This window comes from Delphinapterus leucas, chromosome 15, assembly GCF_059928025.1.
Source record: "Delphinapterus leucas isolate spDelLeu-1000000601 "Yukka" chromosome 15, BTC_Dleu_Yukka2, whole genome shotgun sequence".
Taxonomy (NCBI): domain Eukaryota; kingdom Metazoa; phylum Chordata; class Mammalia; order Artiodactyla; family Monodontidae; genus Delphinapterus; species Delphinapterus leucas.
Window position 1 is genome coordinate 5,222,108 of NC_143143.1, and position 18,205 is coordinate 5,240,312.

The window sequence follows — 18,205 nt, forward strand, 5'->3', positions numbered from 1 at the left end:
CGGCCTTTGTTTTTTCTACTACACTTTATTTCCAAGAGTTTTTCCTTCCTCCCCCACCCCCTTTCTAAATAGCATCTTCTCATGAGTGTAATATCTCCTCTTATTTCTGAGGATATTAATTATAGCTTTGTAATAATTTTTAGGTTTTTTTTTTTAACCACTGTATGGTCTGCCTCCTTCAGATCCCTTTTTCTCTCTTTGGTTTGGTCACTTTCTTTCACTTTTTTTTTTTTTTTTTTTTTTTTGGCGGTACGCGGGCCTCTCACTGTTGTGGCCTCTCCCGTTGCGGAGCACAGGCTCTGGACGCGCAGACTCAGCGGCCGTGGCTCACGGACCCAGCCGCTCTGCGGCATGTGGGATCTTCCCGGACCGGGACACGAACCCGTGTCCCCTGCATCGGCAGGCGGACTCTCAACCACTGCGCCACCAGGGAAGCCCTTTTTCACCTTTTTTAAGGAGGGTTTTCTCAAATGTCAGGCGATCCTTGAAAGCCTGCCCATGTTGAAGAATGAGGGACACCGATGCGAGATGTCCCCTGCGACCCTTTCCCCTCACACTCCTTGTCGCATCTGCCGCCAGGTCCCAGGCGCTCCTGCCTCAGTGCCTTGGAGTAGGAGTGTGCCCCTGAGCATCACCACGTGGGAGCTGTGTGACCCGGGAGAAGCATCTTTGCCTCTCCCGGGTTCAGCTTCTTCACTCTAAAGTGGGGCTAATAATAGTACCCACCTCAAAGGGTCGTTATGGGGTTGGATGAGTTTAGAACAGTGCCTGGCACATAGTAAGCACCATTTATGTATTAGCTATTTTTATAACCACCTGGGGCCAAACCACCATCATTTCTCCTGTGAATTATTCTAATATCAGAATGGGTTCCCTGATCACTTCATATAAAGTAACAATCTCCCACATCCCCTCCCTGCTTTATTTTTCCACATTGCTTATCACCGTCCAAGGTACCATATATTTATTAATTTGCCTGTGGTCCGCCTCCTGCACGAGAATGTAAGCTGTGACTGCAGGGGCTTTGTTCTCTCCACATCTGTACTCGCCGAACCTGTGGCAGTGCCTGTTCTGTAGAAGATGCTGGGTAAACACTTGCTGAATGAATCGATGTGTTGGGTGGGGCTTACTGGTGGGTAGACTTCACAGTCTGGTGATGGAACAGCTGTTTCCATAAGAGACCCTTGTCCGCAGAACTCTTCGAATTATCTATAGGTCTCTTGACTTGGGCTGGACGCCTGAGTGTCTGGAAGCACCTAGTTATATTGGGTTTATTTTTCTGTATAATATAAAGACAGTATCAGAGGAGCGTTGTCAGATAGGAAGCCCTAGGTAATCTTGCCTTGATGTTCCATAGGCCCTTGTCCAGTTCAGTATTGTAAGCAGTTTCTGGCTTAGTTATGAAGGTAGTACTTTATTATGGAGAATTTTGAACATACACAAAGTAGACGGAAGAGTGTAATGAATTCTCTGTACCCCTCCCCCAGTCCAACCATCCCTATGGCCAGTCCAACTGCATCCGTACCACCGTCTGCTTCCTCTAAAGAGAGAACTTTTAAAGACATGGCCAGAGAATATGTGTCAATTATATTGGCAAGACTTTCAGTTAGACCTTAGGAAGCTGGAAAGGTTCTGAGACCATAGACTCTATCAAAGTGTTGTAGGAAATATTAAGAAACAGGTAGACATGTTTATCTAGGATGTTTGGGGTCTGCCCTGCCTGGGAAGTAAGGAGCACACATCTAGGTCATCTGTCCTTTCCTTTTTGGCTGTATTTTGCAGGAAGTGTACCGGCTAAGTGTTGTGAATACAATACTGCCATTGACTTGCCTGCCCGATGCTACAGATTTCAATGGGAAGTTGTATGGAAAGACAGAATGTCCTTTTCCCCAGACATTAGTGGTGCACTGAAGTGGCCAGTTGTGGGGGAAGAAGCCCTGGGAAACTGGCCCAGGGTTTCTACTTCTGGGACCAGATCCTGCCTGTTCATCAGCTGGCTTCCTGGACCACAGGGAGGTCCTGATTCAGAGCTGTTACAAACATCTGGCACTGTGGATGACTCCACGCCTTAACTCTGCCAACAACCTAATTAAGATTCTAGTTCATAAAATATGATCCCTGCCGTCATTTTCCTGGGGTGTGGGCCCAGGGTAGTCTGGCAGAGGTCATCTAAACCTGACATTCCTTTGGCCAAGCTCACGTGAGATGAGCTCTTTTGTGGTAGTCTCCATCCTAGTTAGTGATTTTAAAATTGGAATAAAATGAGCCTCTGATAACAGCTTTTAATGGACACAGCTGAGAGAAACAGCGACTTCATCTAAAATGATCTCATTCACCGGTATTCAGTCAGCGCTCAAAGTATATAAGCTTTCTGCAGGTGTGAGAGAACAGTGCGGTTGGCTGACCTTGGAAATTGTTTCTGAACAAGAAGAGCACTTCACTGGTTAGCACACAGCATGGTTTGTTTTTCTAGGCTGTTGATGTCCTGGCTTAGGGGTCTTTGTGGAATCTCTGATTCATCGGCTAGATCATCAACGCACTATTTACTGTTCCCTGCGGTTGGGTATATTTAGTGCTGTGCTTCATTTTCCCTTCCTAATATTAGAATTCATCAGGGAGATTCTAGAGTGTTTAATGCTATTATAAATAGGTGTATTGTTAAATTAAGAGGCAAGGAAAACACTTAGTGACTGAAGATTCTGTGCACAGGAAACCTTTATGATAGATGGGTTTGTAATTTTGAGGTGTTAAATAAAAATGTGTGATTTGCAATGATTGTCTGAATCTTTTTCCTTGAGTAGTATGATGCATTTGACTGGTCTCCCAGATGTAGAACTGCTTGTCAGGATGTTGGAAAAGGAAGGTGGACTTGTTGGTCCTACACTTAAAAAAAAAAAAAAAAAAAGCCTGGGCTTGATGTCTGGCACTGGTTTGGAAGATTGCTGGTCCTTAGCTTCTCTGAGTTCTGCCAGGTTTCCTTTGTCTAGTCAGCCCAGTGGGCACCAGCTTTAATTGTCAAGTAGACACATAAATCTCTCCTGTGCATTTCCTGAGGGTGAGGGTGGAGAACAGAAGGGTTAGGTACGTATCTGACACTCTCTTTAACTGCTATAGAGTCCGTTCCCATTTTCAAACCACTGCGTCCTGGGAAGCCAGGGAGGAAGGCTGCGTATACTTGGCTCTGGTGCCAGCAAGCATGGATCCCCTACCAGTGGGGATGGTGTTCCTAAATTAATAAATTTTCAGTGTTCAGGGCTGAGCTCAATCACCCTCTGACTTCAGAAGGTGACTGACTGTATTTGGAGATCAGGCCTTTGAAGATGTGAATATGTTAAAATAAGGCCATTAGCTCTTTCTTGCTAATCCAATATGACTGTTGTCCTTACAAGAAGAGGGAATTTGAACACAAAGAGACATCAGGGATGCTCGCTCAGAGGAGGACACAGCGCAGCGAGAAGATGGTCATCTGGGGGCTTCTCTGGTGGCACAGTGGTTGAGAGTCTGCCTGCTAATGCAGGGGACACGGGTTTGAGCCCTGGTCTGGGAGGATCCCACATGCCGCGGAGCAACTGGGCCCGTGAGCCACAACCACTGAGCCTGCGCGTCTGGAGCCTGTGCTCCGCAACGAGAGAGGCTGCGGCAGTGAGAGGCCCGCGCACCGCGATGAAGAGTGGCCCCCGCTCGCCACAACTAGAGAAAGCCCTCGCACAGAAACGAAGACCCAACACAGCCAAAAATAAATAAATAAATAAATTATTTTAAAAAAAAGAAGATGGTCATCTGCAAGATGGTCATCTGCAAGCCAAGGCCTCAGAAGGAACCAACCGTGCCGACCCCTGGGTCTTGGACTTCCAGCCTCCAGATTGTGAGACAGATTTCTGTTGTTGAAGCTGCACAGTGTCTGGTGTCTGGTTATGGTGGCCCGAGCAGACTAACACGCAGGTTTAGACTCGTGTCTTAGAAGGCATCTGTTAAGATTCCCTGTTACTTGGGGTACCGGCAATGGAGGCTCCTTGTGCAGCACCATCGGGGGCCCGTGGAGGAGAGGGTGCCTTTGGATCCTCTCTGCCGGCGTGGGGTGAAACCACTCTGACGGCTTCCAGTGAGATGAGACTGTGCAAAGAGCATGGCGTGTGGAAATAAATACCCACTATCACAGGAGAATATAAGCTGGGGGAAACCCACTCTTTAAGAAAACTTATTTTTTAAAGAAAACAACTTAAGAGTTACACTGCTAAACATGAATTGCAAAATGGGCAAGTAAAGAGTGTTTGTGGGAGTTGTGTGCAACCTGGGGAACGAGTGATAAGCCATGACTGGGGCAAGGGAGGGACACCCCAGTGCCGTGGATATAGGGTGATTAGTGATGGGGGAGAATCTTTGCTGAGTAAGAGCATAAAATTACTGAAGGAATGCTACTTTTTGGTCTTATTTGTTTGACCCTGAAAGCATGGGTTTATCCTGTTAACCAGTAGATTAATGATGGATTTCTGGTGGGGGAGAAAGTGAACTTGAAGACTGAGGTCACAGAGAATCCATCTGGAAGGACTGGGAGAGGTCCGTCGTCGCTGCAGGTGGAGAGCTGGGGCGAGTGATGAGGGTGCAGGGCGAAGAGGTGAACGGGGGCTGGAGGACCAGGGATGCTGTAAGGCTTGTTAAGGGGTTTGGGCTTTCGGCTGACAACCATGGGAAGCCCCTGGTACAGAAGTCAAGACGTGGAAGGATGGAGCCACCTCTCCCTGTGTCCCCTCCTCCTGGTCTCCCTCCCCGTAGGTGCCCACTGTTGCCCTCTGGTGACGTTGTGTACACACTGTTGCGACCTGTTCTGTTTGTTTCTGGTTTTTTTTTTTCTTCTTGTTTTCATTTAAACATACATCCTGGAGATGGGTTAAATTGTATCCCCCTCCCGGATTCATATATTGAAGTCCTAACCTCTTATAACTCAGAGTGTGATCTTATTTGGAGACAGGGTCTTTACAGAGGTTATGAAGTTAAAATGAGGTCATTAGGAGGGCTGTGATTCAACATGACTGTGTTCTTATAAAAAGGGTAAATTTGGACACAGAGATAGGCATAGAGGGAAGGTGATGTGAAGATTCCCAGGGAGAAGAGAGACCTGGGACAGATCCGTCTCTCACAGCTCTCAGAGGAACCAACCCTGCTTCATCTTGGACTTGTAGCCTCTAGAATTGTCCATACCAGTTCGTACTTTGTTACAGCATTTCTAGCAAACTATGACACACAGATTGTAAATTGTTATATCTACTTTTTTTTCCTATTTAAACTTTTTATTTAATGGATGTGAAGAAATTATTTAATAAATGGAAAACTTCAAACATACACCAGACTAGACAGAGGCTATAATGAATTCCCACGAACAAAAGTACCTTTCACCCACCCATTGACTCGGATTGGGGCCATCCTTTTTCATAATACCCCCATCAGTTTCTCTACCCTCATACTATTCTGAACCAAATTCCAGTCATTGTTAAATAGGTCACTATCTCTGAGAGATAAAGACAACTTTTAAAAACAGAGCCATTATCATTCTCTCCTAGGAGAACTAGATCATGCTTCCCTAATATGGTCAATTGTCAGTGTTCAGATTTCCAATCGTCTCAATGTCATAATTTTTTTAAGGTTTTTGAATCATGATTCAAATTAACACCTGTACATTGCAGTTGGTTGGTCTTTTAAAATCTCTTAGTTCCTTCTCCATCTCTCTTTCTCTCTCCTTGTAATTCATCAGGGTTTTCTCCTTGAGTGTTTTTCATAGCCTAAATTTTGCTGATTATGTTCTTGTTGTGAAATTTAATATGTTCCGCTATTCTCTTTATTTCCTGTTAATTGGTATTTAGATCGAGAGGCTTGGTCAGATGCAGGTTTGATATTTTGTTACTATTGGATTGTTTGTTTTGGGTAGTACTGTGTAGTGGGTGGTGGTGTGTCTTTCCATCTGGAGGCAGGTAATGTCAGGTTGTCTGTCTTTTTGCATTATTATCTGTCGATACAAATGTCCTGTCATGAAATATTTTTCTTTTGGGTTTTTTTTTAAACAGCTATTTAAGAATGTAAGCACTATTCTTAGCCAGCACGCCATACCAGAACCAACAGTGGGCAGTCTTTCCCCACAGGCCGTTGTTTCCTGAGCCCTGTTCTAGGGTCTGTATATCTTGGACATAAGAGGAAATATCTATTTGGTCTTTGTCCCCTCCTCTGGCACGGAGCTCCTGAAACCCTTGGAAGTTCCTGAGTGATGGGGTGACAGGAGCACCTCTTGTTATTAATAACAAGCGCCTTCCAACCACACCCGAATTTATGCTATTGAAGTGACTCTTGGCCCCTAAGTACCTTCAGGATGGGGGCCGGTGGCCAGAGGAACCAACCATGTGATTAAAGGGTTTGAAGTTTCAGTCTCACCCTTTACGACTTGAACCACTGGCTAACCAGATAGTAAATATGGGGAAATTTTCTTTGTAAACTGATATCAGTATATCAGCTGGTAACCAAAGAGGGAATGACAAAGTTAGAATATCAGCGTTTTGCAATCCCTCATGGATCTAGACATTGATCATCATTTCTTTTTATCTATGAACCTTTAAAATTTTTAATTTAATCTGAAAAAGGATTCACAGGTGACTCTTCAGTTAATTACGCATGTGCTCAAGTTTTAATCATGGTTCTAGGCAGGGATTTATAATGGTTGAATTAATAATCGGATAGCACTCCTCACTTACTCTGCGTCATTACTGAGAAATTGTGTTCCCCAGATTACCTGTTGATAAAACAGATAAGATGCACCTACCTCTCAGAGTTTCTTAGGTTTTCTGCTTATTGAATCAAGTGCTAGGTATCTATTAAAATGGTTTGGAAACTAAAATGAAAACTCGTAGACTGTACCTTGGAGATACCATGTGTTTTTGCATCGGTGTCTTGGGGAGGTGTACGAAGTACCCCAAACCTCTAATTATCCTTGTTCTCAGTTTGTAATCTGCGAGGCAGCCTCAGTGTGCGGAGAGACTCCTGTCATTATTGATGTTTTTCTGTAGGCGATGATTGGTCTGACTTAACACGTCTCTGAATGCTGCAGACTTGAGAGTGTCAAAAGAAAACTGTCTTTCTTCATAGTTTCCAGCTGTCGCAATCAGGAACCTTCCAGGGTCCTGGGTTGTAGTTTGACCACTGGGGCCACGGGGATTTTAGTGTAGTTCCTCAGGTCTGGAATTTACGTCCTCTCTGAGGTTTATGCAAACCCATCTCACCTTCCAGCCTATAGGAGGCTGGTTTGATTTCTTCATTTTATACAAGTTTTTCTTTATTGTATGGAAGTGTTCCTCTGTTGGTATACAGTTTCGTTTTTTTTTTTTTTTTAAAGCATAGGACTTTGGGCTGATCAAAAGAAAAATACAGTAAATAAAATAGTTTCTAGGCATGGTAAAACTGTAAAAATGTCTACTAGAGGCTATCTAGTAAATATCTCAGGTAGTGATTTAGAATCTTTTCAGTGGGCCTGGTAGACATTGAGGTGGAGTAGGCTTGTATGCCTTGAGGAAATCTGAGTCCAGGAGAGCAGAGGCCCCTGCAGTGTCTTAACAGAAATAAATACGTTATCAAGGTCAGGCAAAACTCCACATAACTAGTTATTTTTAACACGGGTATGACTTTTCATGCCTGCCTGATGACTCACAGAAGACAGTTTTATGGATCAGATATTGCGCTGGCCCTCAGGCAGTTTTGATCAAATTTTATGATAGGGTGTAATGATAAATTATAGATGAAAAGAGAAAAAAGTTGTTTACTATTCATCCTCTGGAGTTTGGAAAAGTATGAACTGTCTTAATTACAGTGAGAGGTTTCCTTCGAAGCACTTAGGCTGTTTTTAAATGTTAAAAACAATGAGGGAAATCAATGTGGTATCAAGGGACTTGTACCCAGCACCCCTGAACCCAGAGTTTGGCCTAGCCGCTTTCCCACCTCGTGTCCTTAGGCACATCGGTGTCCTCGTCTGTGACATGGAGCTGGCGTTGTGACGATCAAATGAAATAATACTATATTTTATCAAATCTCAGACATGACCGATAATGACACACCCTTATTTTTGTGCCATTAAGAAAGAAGAGGGCTTCCCTGGTGGCGCAGTGGTTGAGAGTCCGCCTGTCGATGCAGGGGACATGGGTTCGTGCCCCCGTCCAGGAAGATCCCACATGCCGCGGATCGTCTGGGCCCGTGAGCCGTGGCCGCTGAGCCTGCACATCCGGAGCCTGTGCTCCGCAACGGGAGAGAGGCCACAACAGTGAGAGGCCCGCGTACCACAAAAAAAAAAAAAAAAAAAAAAGAAAGAAAGAAGAAATGCTGCCAATGAAAACAGCTTTCTTTCGAGTGTAAGATAGCCCTGAAATTTAGAGATCTTAAAATGCAGTGGGCAAACCTCATCTTAAAAATCAGTAAAATAGGACTTCCCTGGTGGCGCAGTGGTTAAGAATCCGCCTGCCAATGCAGGGGACACGGGTTCGATCCCTGGTCTGGGAAGATCCCACATGCCGCGGAGCAACTAAGCCCGTGCGCCACAACTACTGAACCTGTGTTCTAGATCCGGGAACCTAGCTACTGAGCCTGCGTGCCTTGAGCCCAGACTCTGCAACAAAGAGAAACCACTGCAACATAGAGTAGCCCCCACTCACCGCAACTAGAGAAAGCCCGTGCGCAGCAACGAAGACCCGACGTGGCCAAAAATAAACAAATAAATAAGTAAATAAATTTATTTTAAAAAATCAGTAAAATACAGTGTATATGAAAGTGCTTTGCCACATAAGCCTCAGGAATCGTATTTAATCCTTATTATATGAGTCAGGGGGAGTGAAACAGAGTTATAAGAAAATACCAGTGAGCAGCACAGGCCGAGCTGAGTATTGGTTCTAGAAGGTCGGCTCTCAGTGGCTCAGGCCCCTTGCTTCGCTTAGTTTTCCAGATGGACACCGGTGTCCCTAGTCAGGGAATTCTGCGTTCTTCTGTGTTCATGTGTGGATTTCCCTCTGTGTTCGATTTTGTGGGTTTAGAGCTTGCACGTGCTTGACAACCTTTGGTCAATGGCATTATTTTTAAGAAGGAAGGCTGCAGCGGAGTCCGAGCCCCCTCGTGACAAAGCAGGTTCCAGCAGTGCTCATTCTCAGATAGACTTGTGTTATTGGAAAGGAATTCATTCCTGCTTTGCACTTGACGTGCTGACTCCTTTAGGCTTCTCTGCTCTTCACTAAAGAAGAGCATTTTATGTTCAAGAATGTGTTTTACTCACATAAGAGTTTGGTTAGTTTTTGCTTTCTTCAGGTCCTGTGATCTCATTTAAGAAAAATGGTGGCATCGTTCCTTAACTTGTCTCCAGGCCTCCTGCTTGGTGCCTCTGAACATGTAATTAGCCGTTGGTGGGGATTTTAAGGAGAAGTTTATTTCTGACTTTACTGTGATAATCATTTCACAATATATATGTATATGAAATTATCATGTCGTACACCTTAAACTTACACCGTGTTATATGTTAGTTATATCTCAAAGCAGGAGAGAAAGAAGAAAAGTGTATTTCTTAGTAGAACGCTGGTAGGTAAGACTTAACAATTTGCTCTAACAAAAAAAGGTTCAAACTAGCCCTAGTTGAATAAGATGCTTTCCAGATAACTAAATCTTTGCTGAAAGTAAGCAGAGAGAATCTTTCTGGTCTAGACAGGGGTTGCAGACTTTTTCTGTCAATGGCTCACATGCAGTATCTATTACAAATTCTTTTCTTTTTCCCCCCCGACACAGCCCTTTAAAGATGTAAAAATCATCCTTAGCTGCCCCCGCCCCCGCAAGCAAAAAGTGGTCACAGGCTGTAGTTTTCAGGTTCCTTATTGTGACAGGAGCTCCTTGGAGAAGTGGCTGATTCTAAAGCCGGAGGAGGGAAAATATAAGAGGAGCCTGGAGCTTCCCATAGCATCAGAGAGTGAGGAAGTATAGGAGGAAAAAAGTAAAGGATGGGGCATGTCTGAAGGACCCAGGAGTCAACTTGAAACAGCTCCCAGGGGCCAAAGCTCGAACAATTTGAGCCACAAAGAAATGAGAATAATGGATTATAACCCAAAGAATAAAATAAATATCTTATGAGTTCATAACTTTGTAAATGACTGAATAAATAAGTGTGGGAGGAGGGACAAATCTTCCTTACAGAAGCGTACCAAGTAGTAAATGTAGAAGGAATGAGGGAAATAGAAGAATCACCACTAGAACATCACAGTATTCATTGCTGCAGGGAAGACGCACGACTCCGGTGAAAACTATGGTGTAAAGCTTCCCGGAGACCCGGGGTGTGTGAAGAGCCTCAGAGTGTATCCCCGGGTATCAGTTACTGTAGTCCTTTTAACCTGTGTCTACACATCCTGGGACACTCCTCCCTCCGGGAAGTACAGCTTAATTCCCTTACCCGTGCGTGTTCCCTGGACTTTGTGACCCACTTCTGAAGAGAGGCGTATGCGAAGGGAAAAGGGTAACTTCACTGTGGGCAAACCTGGCAGAAACCCCCTGGGCCAAGGGATCCAGTTTCACGTCACTGGTAATGATTGTGCCAACATCACATGCCCCAGATACGATGTCATGAGAAGGACCTTTCACCATGTGGTGTTCTAGATTCTTCCCAGATATCTGTAACCTCAGTCCAGTCATGAGAAAACATCAGGCAACCCCATTTGAGGGACATTCTACAAAATAACTGACCAGTACTCTTCAAGAGTGTTGGAGCTATGAAACACGGACAGAGAGACATCAGAGATCGGAGGAGACTAAGTGGACATGATGAGTAAATGCAACATTGGTGGCCTGGATTGAATCCTGGAAAAGAAAAACGGTGTTGATGGAAAAACTGGTAAAATCCAAATAAAGTCAGAAGTTCAATTAGTGTTGATACTATTGTACCAGTGTTACTGTTTTAGCTTTGATAAGTACACTATGTAAGATGCTAATGTTAGTGGAAGCGAGGTGAAGGGTATATGAGGACTGTCTGCACTGTCTCTGCAACTCTTCTGTAAATCTGAAGTTGTTTCAAAATCAGAAGTTTTTAAGGTTTTTTTTTTGATTTGTACCAATTTTAAAGTCTTTATTGAATTTGTTACAATATTGCTTCTGGTCTCGAGGCATGCGGGATCTTAGCTCCCTGACTAGGGATTGAACCCACACCCCCTGCATTGGAAGGTGAAGTCTTAACCACTGGACCGCCAGGGAAGTCCCCAAATCAGAAGTTTTTTTAAAAAAACCCTCTAACTTCTTATCCTGGGTTGGTCATCAGCTTTATCTTGAGCATTTGAGCATTATTTTATTAACTCTTGGTCCCTTTTGTATCTGGCAGAAAATATATTGATTCACTTATTAAAGTTGATTTTGGAATGCGCATGTTAATATTGTTTATTTCTCTTTCCAGGGGAGGCACCTGCTGCAGAAATTTCCTCATCTTTTGTGATCCTGTCTGTGTGCAGTTTAATGATATTAATAGTGTTAATTGTAAACTGTGTATCCTGCTGTAAGGACCCAGAAATAGACTTTAAGGTGAGCACAGATGGTAGGAACATTTAAAGTCATCCTCTGATACATTTACCAATAGAACGGCTGTATACCACAGTCCCTTGGGTGCAGGAGTTGGCAAATTTTTTTCTGTAGGGGCCAGATAGTAAATATTAAAGTTAAATAAAGAGCTATTATAAATAGTAAATACTGTGGGCCATACAGTCTCTGTCATGGCTACTCAGCTCTCAACTCGGCCATTGTAGCCACGTGAGCCACAGACAGCATGGGAACAGGTGGTCACCGCTGTGTGCCAGTGAAATCTCGTGTACAGAATAAAGTAGGTGGTCTGGATTTGGCTCACCGGCTGCAGGTGCTGGCCCTGCCTCAGAGCATCATTGACAGTAGCCACTTGCCTGTTTTAATTTAAGTTTTGTCAAGTGAGGAATAAGGAATGATGATTGAATTCACTTGCTATAAGACCTGTAAGGAGAAGCAGGCTGGTTTTGAATTTTTTCCAAACTATGTGCTGGTGAATTTGTGGTTGTTGAGATCATTGAGGCCAGTGTGTTTTGCGTGTGAGGAAGAGCATCTTTCAGTTTACCTCGAGCCCTGAGTTCCCTAAGGAGGAGAAAAGAAGGGTGCCAGTTGTAAAGCTTGCCCAGGGTGGAGGGTGGAGGTGGGGGAGGTGATAATATAGAAGGATTGTTGTCGTAGCTGTTGAGGATGGGTGGAGTCTGCCAGAAACCAGCTGGGATATCCCCTCTAGAACTTACCGCTGGCATGTGTTAGGGCTCAGTGAAGACTTATTAAAAAGGAGTACATAAAAGAAGGAAAGAAAAGGACTGTGCACATGCAGAGGAAATGGTCTTTAATATAGAGCTTCACCAACTGGACTAGGGCTGTCCCAGGAGTCCTGAGGACTGTGGTTCAAATCAGGGGAAAACCTTTTTCGTGGATGTGTGGACCTTATTTCTCGAGCCTCACACCTGTTTCTGTCGTGTGTTCCCTTTACCTTGGGTCTGGTGGCAGCTCTGAGGAGAGAAGATGTGCTGTCCCTTTGGCTGGACACCAGTGTTATACACACACAGGATGGAGGCTGGAGGACTGGGGTGGGCGTCCGGGGGGAAAGGCTCATGAGCACAGGTCATTTTCTTTAGAAGATTTCACCGCAGACATGGAGGACATGAGTACCTAGGCCCTCGGATCAGTGCAGACACTTCTGTGGGAACCCAGCAACTGCGCCGCACAGGGCCACAGAGGTGGGCAGAGAATCCGTGTCCCTTGACTGTCAGTCTTGCTGAGGGACTTTGCACAGACCCCTGGCCCTTTGAGGACAAAGATAAAGCCTGATCAGTGTTTCTGAAAATGAAAGCCAGTTTCTCTCTCACATCACGATACCTCATTCTTGCCTCGAATTGTTCTAACCCCCCTGACGCTTAGTGTGGACACAGGGCGTTTATGATGACTTAGATTCAGGGAGGGTGTGTTTTTATCGGGCTTCCCCAGGTGATTCTGATGCAGGCGGCTCAGGGACCACACCGTACAGAGCATCCTCTCCAGCTTCCAGACTGTAACTGAAGAAGAGTGTCACCATCTATCATTTGTGGGTTTCCTTTAGACTTAGAAGTGTGGCGTTTCAGAACTAAATGGTCCCTGGGAAGTCATTTACAGGCCAAGAAGCTGCAGTCTTTTACAAGTGACCTGGTCTTCTCTCACGGCCCCGTTGTTGTTGTTACTGTTGTTACACTGTTGTTGTTATTTTTATTGTTGCTGTTATACTGTATTACTTCTGTGAATCTTGAGAATCATGTGCTGTCTAACGGTATATCCTGCCGCTGCCAAGGTTAGGAGTGATGGATGAAGTCTGTTTTTAATGAGAGAACCTTTAGGAATGTCTGAAGGGGAAATTGGACAAAGCTGTTGTGTTTAGAGGTGACCTCACAGATTGAAGTGTCCTGCTCTCCCCTCCCCCGATACAAATAGTGATAGTGTCCTAATGCGTTTGACAACGTGTATGACATACATAAGAATATGCCCTCTTGCATGCATGTGAGAGCGTAAATGTTATATCAGAGAAATCCACCCTTGCAACTTTCGGCTTCTCCCTTGCGTGGGGGCGGGTGGGGTAGAGGGAGGTCGTAGAAAAGGGAGCTGTGTAGACGAGTGCAAACAGTCTCGTTCAGCTTCTGTCATGGATCCTGGTGGGGTAATGCTCATTACTTATCTGAATGAAAGACCTTGATAATCATCTGTATCTATGTTAGATTAACATGGACACCAAGGTAGGCGCAGCTCGCTGGAATGATGATAGGAAGAGTCAGGATAGCTTTCTGCTGGACAGAGTCACTTAAAAGGTTTCCACAGCATTGTTGGTGCAGCCTCAGGATTAAAGTTGCCATCTTTAGAAAGCTGGATGTTCTTAGAATGTTTATTGCACTTATGTGATACAGAGTTTAGTACTGACCTTCCTGGTTCAGATCTTGATAGTTTTGTTACCCAGTTTAATAATTTATCCATTATTACTCTTTCCAGAGAAATAGGACTCGCTTAAAAATATCTTTTCTGAGTCTTTTAACTATCTTTATTTTGATTGAAATCACACAGCAACTAGAAGTACATATACAATTGAAAAATAAATGTTTTGATTCAATATGCAGAGAGATTTGTGAAAGTGAATAATAGTAATAAAAAGAATACCTTAAACTATAGTAACTGAAACATAAAATTTTGAAACTGGAAGATTATTTCCCTTTTAAGTTCCAGGGTCATTTTAGAAAACTTTGCATTTAACTTCAAGTTATCAGTTTAAAAATTACATAAAATATGTATAATTTATTTTCAGATCTTATTTATTCTGCTATTTTGAGTTGGAGAACACAATTACGTATGCTTTTTACCTGAAGTCAGCACAAATTGGAAAAAAAAATTATGGCAGTGTGTTCCAAATGAGTGAATAAATGTTCATATCTTAAATGTTAGCAGATGTTTTTGGTATTTACTCTCAAGCTGATTTATATTAGATATAACATTGCTCGTCCTTTATTTTAGGAATTTGAAGATAATTTTGATGATGAGATTGATTTCACACCACCAGCAGAAGATACTCCCTCTGTTCAATCCCCAGCAGAAGTTTTCACACTTTCAGTACCAAATATTTCACTACCAGCTCCATCACAATTCCAGCCTTCTGTAGGTAAGACCTTCCATCCTGATGTCATGTTTCCATGAATAATTTCTGAGAAGTGAGAAAGCGAGCCTTACTACTAATCATAAAAAAAATTGGACTGCCTGTCTCCCCTGCTTGCTAATTTTTCTTCCTTCTGCTCTCTGGTGAAGCTGAATTCTAGTGGTCAGGCCCATTGCGTTCCTGCAAAAGCTGAGTCCTTTCCTTTTGGACCTTGGCTCTGGCATAAGAGTAAATTGGTCTCCTCGATTCTTCAAAGTGGAATACTCTGACAGAGGCTCCTGGCCTCTGTGTTGGTAGGAAGGCTTCTCTGCCAGTTCTCAACACTGCCTGTCTGGCTGACTAGGACACTGCTGTTTTCTACTGGGATGTCCTGCGTTTGGATATTACTTTTCATGCTAAGATAGAAGATAGAGGTTTGACTAGATGTTAATTAATTTCTTATTATAAAATAGGGTATCACTAGTGGTTCAGTAATTAGGGATTTCTAATACTGCTGAGAAGGTTCTTTAAGTCTTTGTAGGTACCAAGCCTGCCTTGGTACTGCACACACAGTGGTGTATGTTTAGGGCAGTATAAACTGAACAGTTGATTAATATTGCTATAGGCTGTATTTTAAAAAAAGCTAGCTAAAACATGACACAGCTGGTGTGTTTCATACAAAATATTTATATGTGGTGTGAGGTAATGATCCAGGTTAATTCTACAGGTGGATGACTAGTTGTCCCAGCAACAAGTTTTGAGGAGACAGTTCTTCCCGCCTTGAATTGTCTTGGCACCCTTGTTGAAAATCAGTTGACCATATTCGTTTAGGTTAATTTCTGGACTTTCAGTTGTATTCCATTGATCTATATGTCTATCCTTATGCCAGTACCACACTGTTTTGATTATTGTAGCATTGTAGTAAGATTTGAAATTGGGAAGTATGTGTCTTCCAACTTTTTTTTTTTTCTAGATTGTTTTGGCTATTCTGAGTCCCTTGCAATTCTGTATGAATTTTAGTATCAGTTTTTCCATTTCTGCAAGACAGGCCACTGGAATTTGTGTGTGTGTGTGTGTGTGTGTGTGTGTGTGTGTGTGTATGTATGTGGGCGTGTGTGCACCCATGCATGCATATCATTTGATTCCCTTCTCATTCCCTTTTGTGTATATTTTTTATATTTTTAAAAAGTGATTATAATGGGATTACAATTACCTTAAATTTATAACAACTGAGTTTGAATTTATAACAACTGAATTTATATTCACCAACATATAAAACCTGTGCCTTCCCTTTATATTGACACACATTACAGCTTTATACATTGTGTGCCCATTAACATAGATTTATTGTTGACCTTTGAACAACGAGGGGGTTAAGGGTGCTGACCCACACCCCACACAACCGTGCACCCCCCAGCCCTGCACACAGTCGAAAATCTGTGTATAACTTTATAGTCGGCCTTCTGTATCCATGGTTCTGCATCCAACTGTGGATTGTGTAGTGCTACAGTATATATTGAAAAAAATCTACATTTAAGTGGACCTGTGCAATTAAAACCTGTGTTGCTCAAGGGTCAACTATACAGTTTTTTAATGTGTTTGTCTTTTAAGTCATATAAGAAATAAAAAAGGAGCTACACACAAAAATGCAATAATACTGGCTTTTATTTTACCTATGTAGTTACCAGAAATCTTTATTTCCTCATATGACTTCTAGTTACTCTTTAATGTCCTTTTATTTTAGCCTGAAGGACTCCCTTCAGGATTTCTTATAGGGCAGGTGTACCGGCAGCAAACTCCCTAAACTTGTTTATCTGGGAATGTCTTAATTTCTCCTTCATTTTTAGAGGACAGTTTTGCTAGGTATAGAATTCTTGGTTGATGGTACTGTTCTTTAGCACTTTATATGTGCCATCCCGCTGCTTTCTGGCCTCCATGGTTTCTGATGAGACATGCATGGAATTGTTATTCTTATTGAAGATCCCTTGAATGTGATGACTTGCTCTCTCTTGCTGCTTTCAAAATTCTCTATCTTTGGTTTTTGATAGTTTGATTATAATGTGTCTTGGTGTGGATCTCTGAGTTTATCTTACTTGGACTTTGTTGAACTTCTTAGATGTATAGATTCATGTTTCTCATAGATTTGAGACATTTTTTACCATTATATCTTCAAGTATTCTTTCTGCTTCCTTTTCTCCCTCATCCTCTGGGGCTCTCGTTATATGTACGTTGGTCTACTTGATGGTATCCCACAAGTCCCTTAGACTTCATTCATTAATGTTTTCATTCTTTTTTCTTCCTGCTCCTCAGATTGGATAATTTCATTTGACCTCCCTTCAGGTTTACTGATTATTGTGTCTGCTCAAATCTCTTGTTGAAACCCTCTTGTGATTTTTTTTTTTTTTTTTGGTTATTGCACTTGCAGCTCCAAAATTCTATTTGGCTCCTTTTAATAATTTCTATCACTTTATTGGTCTTCTCTATTTATTGGGATATCATTCTCTCAGTTTCCTTTGGTTCTTTGTCTGTGGTTTCCTTTAGCCCTTTCAGCATGTTTAAGACAGTTGATTTAAGGTCTTGTCCAGTAAGGCCAATGTCTGTTTTCTCAGGGACATTTTCTTTTAAATATCTTTTGTACCAGTGCATGTAGCATTCTTTATTGTTTTTTATTTGGTTTGTAATTTTTTGTTGAAAACTGGACATTTTGAATAATATGCAAAAAAAGAAGAAAATAGAAAGGAAACAAATGACAGATGCTGTCTAGATCCTGGCAGACTGGCTCTATGTTGGGGCAGGTCCTCAGCCTGGCTGCTGACAGCTCTGCCTTAGCCTTCGCTTCCTGCTTTGCTGAGCATGAGACTTGCCAGAGGTGAAGCCTCTGTTCTTCTCGGGCCTCTTCTGAGTGTGTGTGCTTCCCTGGGCATGCAAGTGGCTCTCTACGTTTCCCTGTTTGTGTAATAATAGCTTTTTTTTTAAAAAAAAGCCCATATCCCTGCAAACCCCCCAAATTTCACTGGGCTTTTCTGCTAAAGCTCCAACCTGTCTGTTATTGCCTCAGTTGGGTTTTTTTATTTGCCCCGGGCAGCAGCGCCTTGTCCAGTTGGCTTTCGTTGTTTTTGAGGCACGTGAAGCCTCTCCATCCTGATAGAGCCCAAGTTAGGTGGAACAAGGGGCACCACTGCAGCAGGCCTTCCGGGAAACCCCAGTCAGCTCAAAAAGAAGCACAGTTCCTGGGGAAGAAGGTCACTGTGCTCCCTCTGAAACCAGCACCCACTCTGGCACATGGGTCATCTTTAAGATGTGCTGTGAGAGAGGTAGGACATGAGTAAATTAAAGGCCACAAAGCAAGTCTCCCTGTTTCAGTGGCCTTCCTCCTTGTTCTCTTTGGTTGCTATAAACTTTTTACACTCTCCAGAGTTCTGATAAGGTTGATGCTTACAGTTTTTTGACAAGATTTTCAGTGTTTCTAGGGAGGGACAGCCCCGGAGGTCCCTACTTCGCCATAAAAGTAAGGAC

The 18,205-nt window shown here is 43.0% G+C and overlaps 1 protein-coding gene across 9 annotated transcripts in view; it reads left to right on the forward strand.

Moving 5' to 3' along the window:
* LMTK2 (lemur tail kinase 2) overlaps window positions 1-18,205 on the forward strand; it is an 88,180-nt gene that overhangs the window by 22,009 nt on the left and 47,966 nt on the right. For 5 of the 9 annotated variants that reach the window (XM_089895634.1, XM_089895636.1, XM_022587722.3 and 2 more), the window contains 2 exons: window positions 11,441-11,565; window positions 14,572-14,716. In XM_089895634.1, coding sequence (XP_089751760.1) covers window positions 11,500-11,565; window positions 14,572-14,716 — 211 coding nt within the window. In that variant the 5' untranslated portion in view covers window positions 11,441-11,499. The other 4 variants (XM_089895637.1, XM_089895641.1, XM_022587724.2 and 1 more) reach the window with 3 other exon arrangements.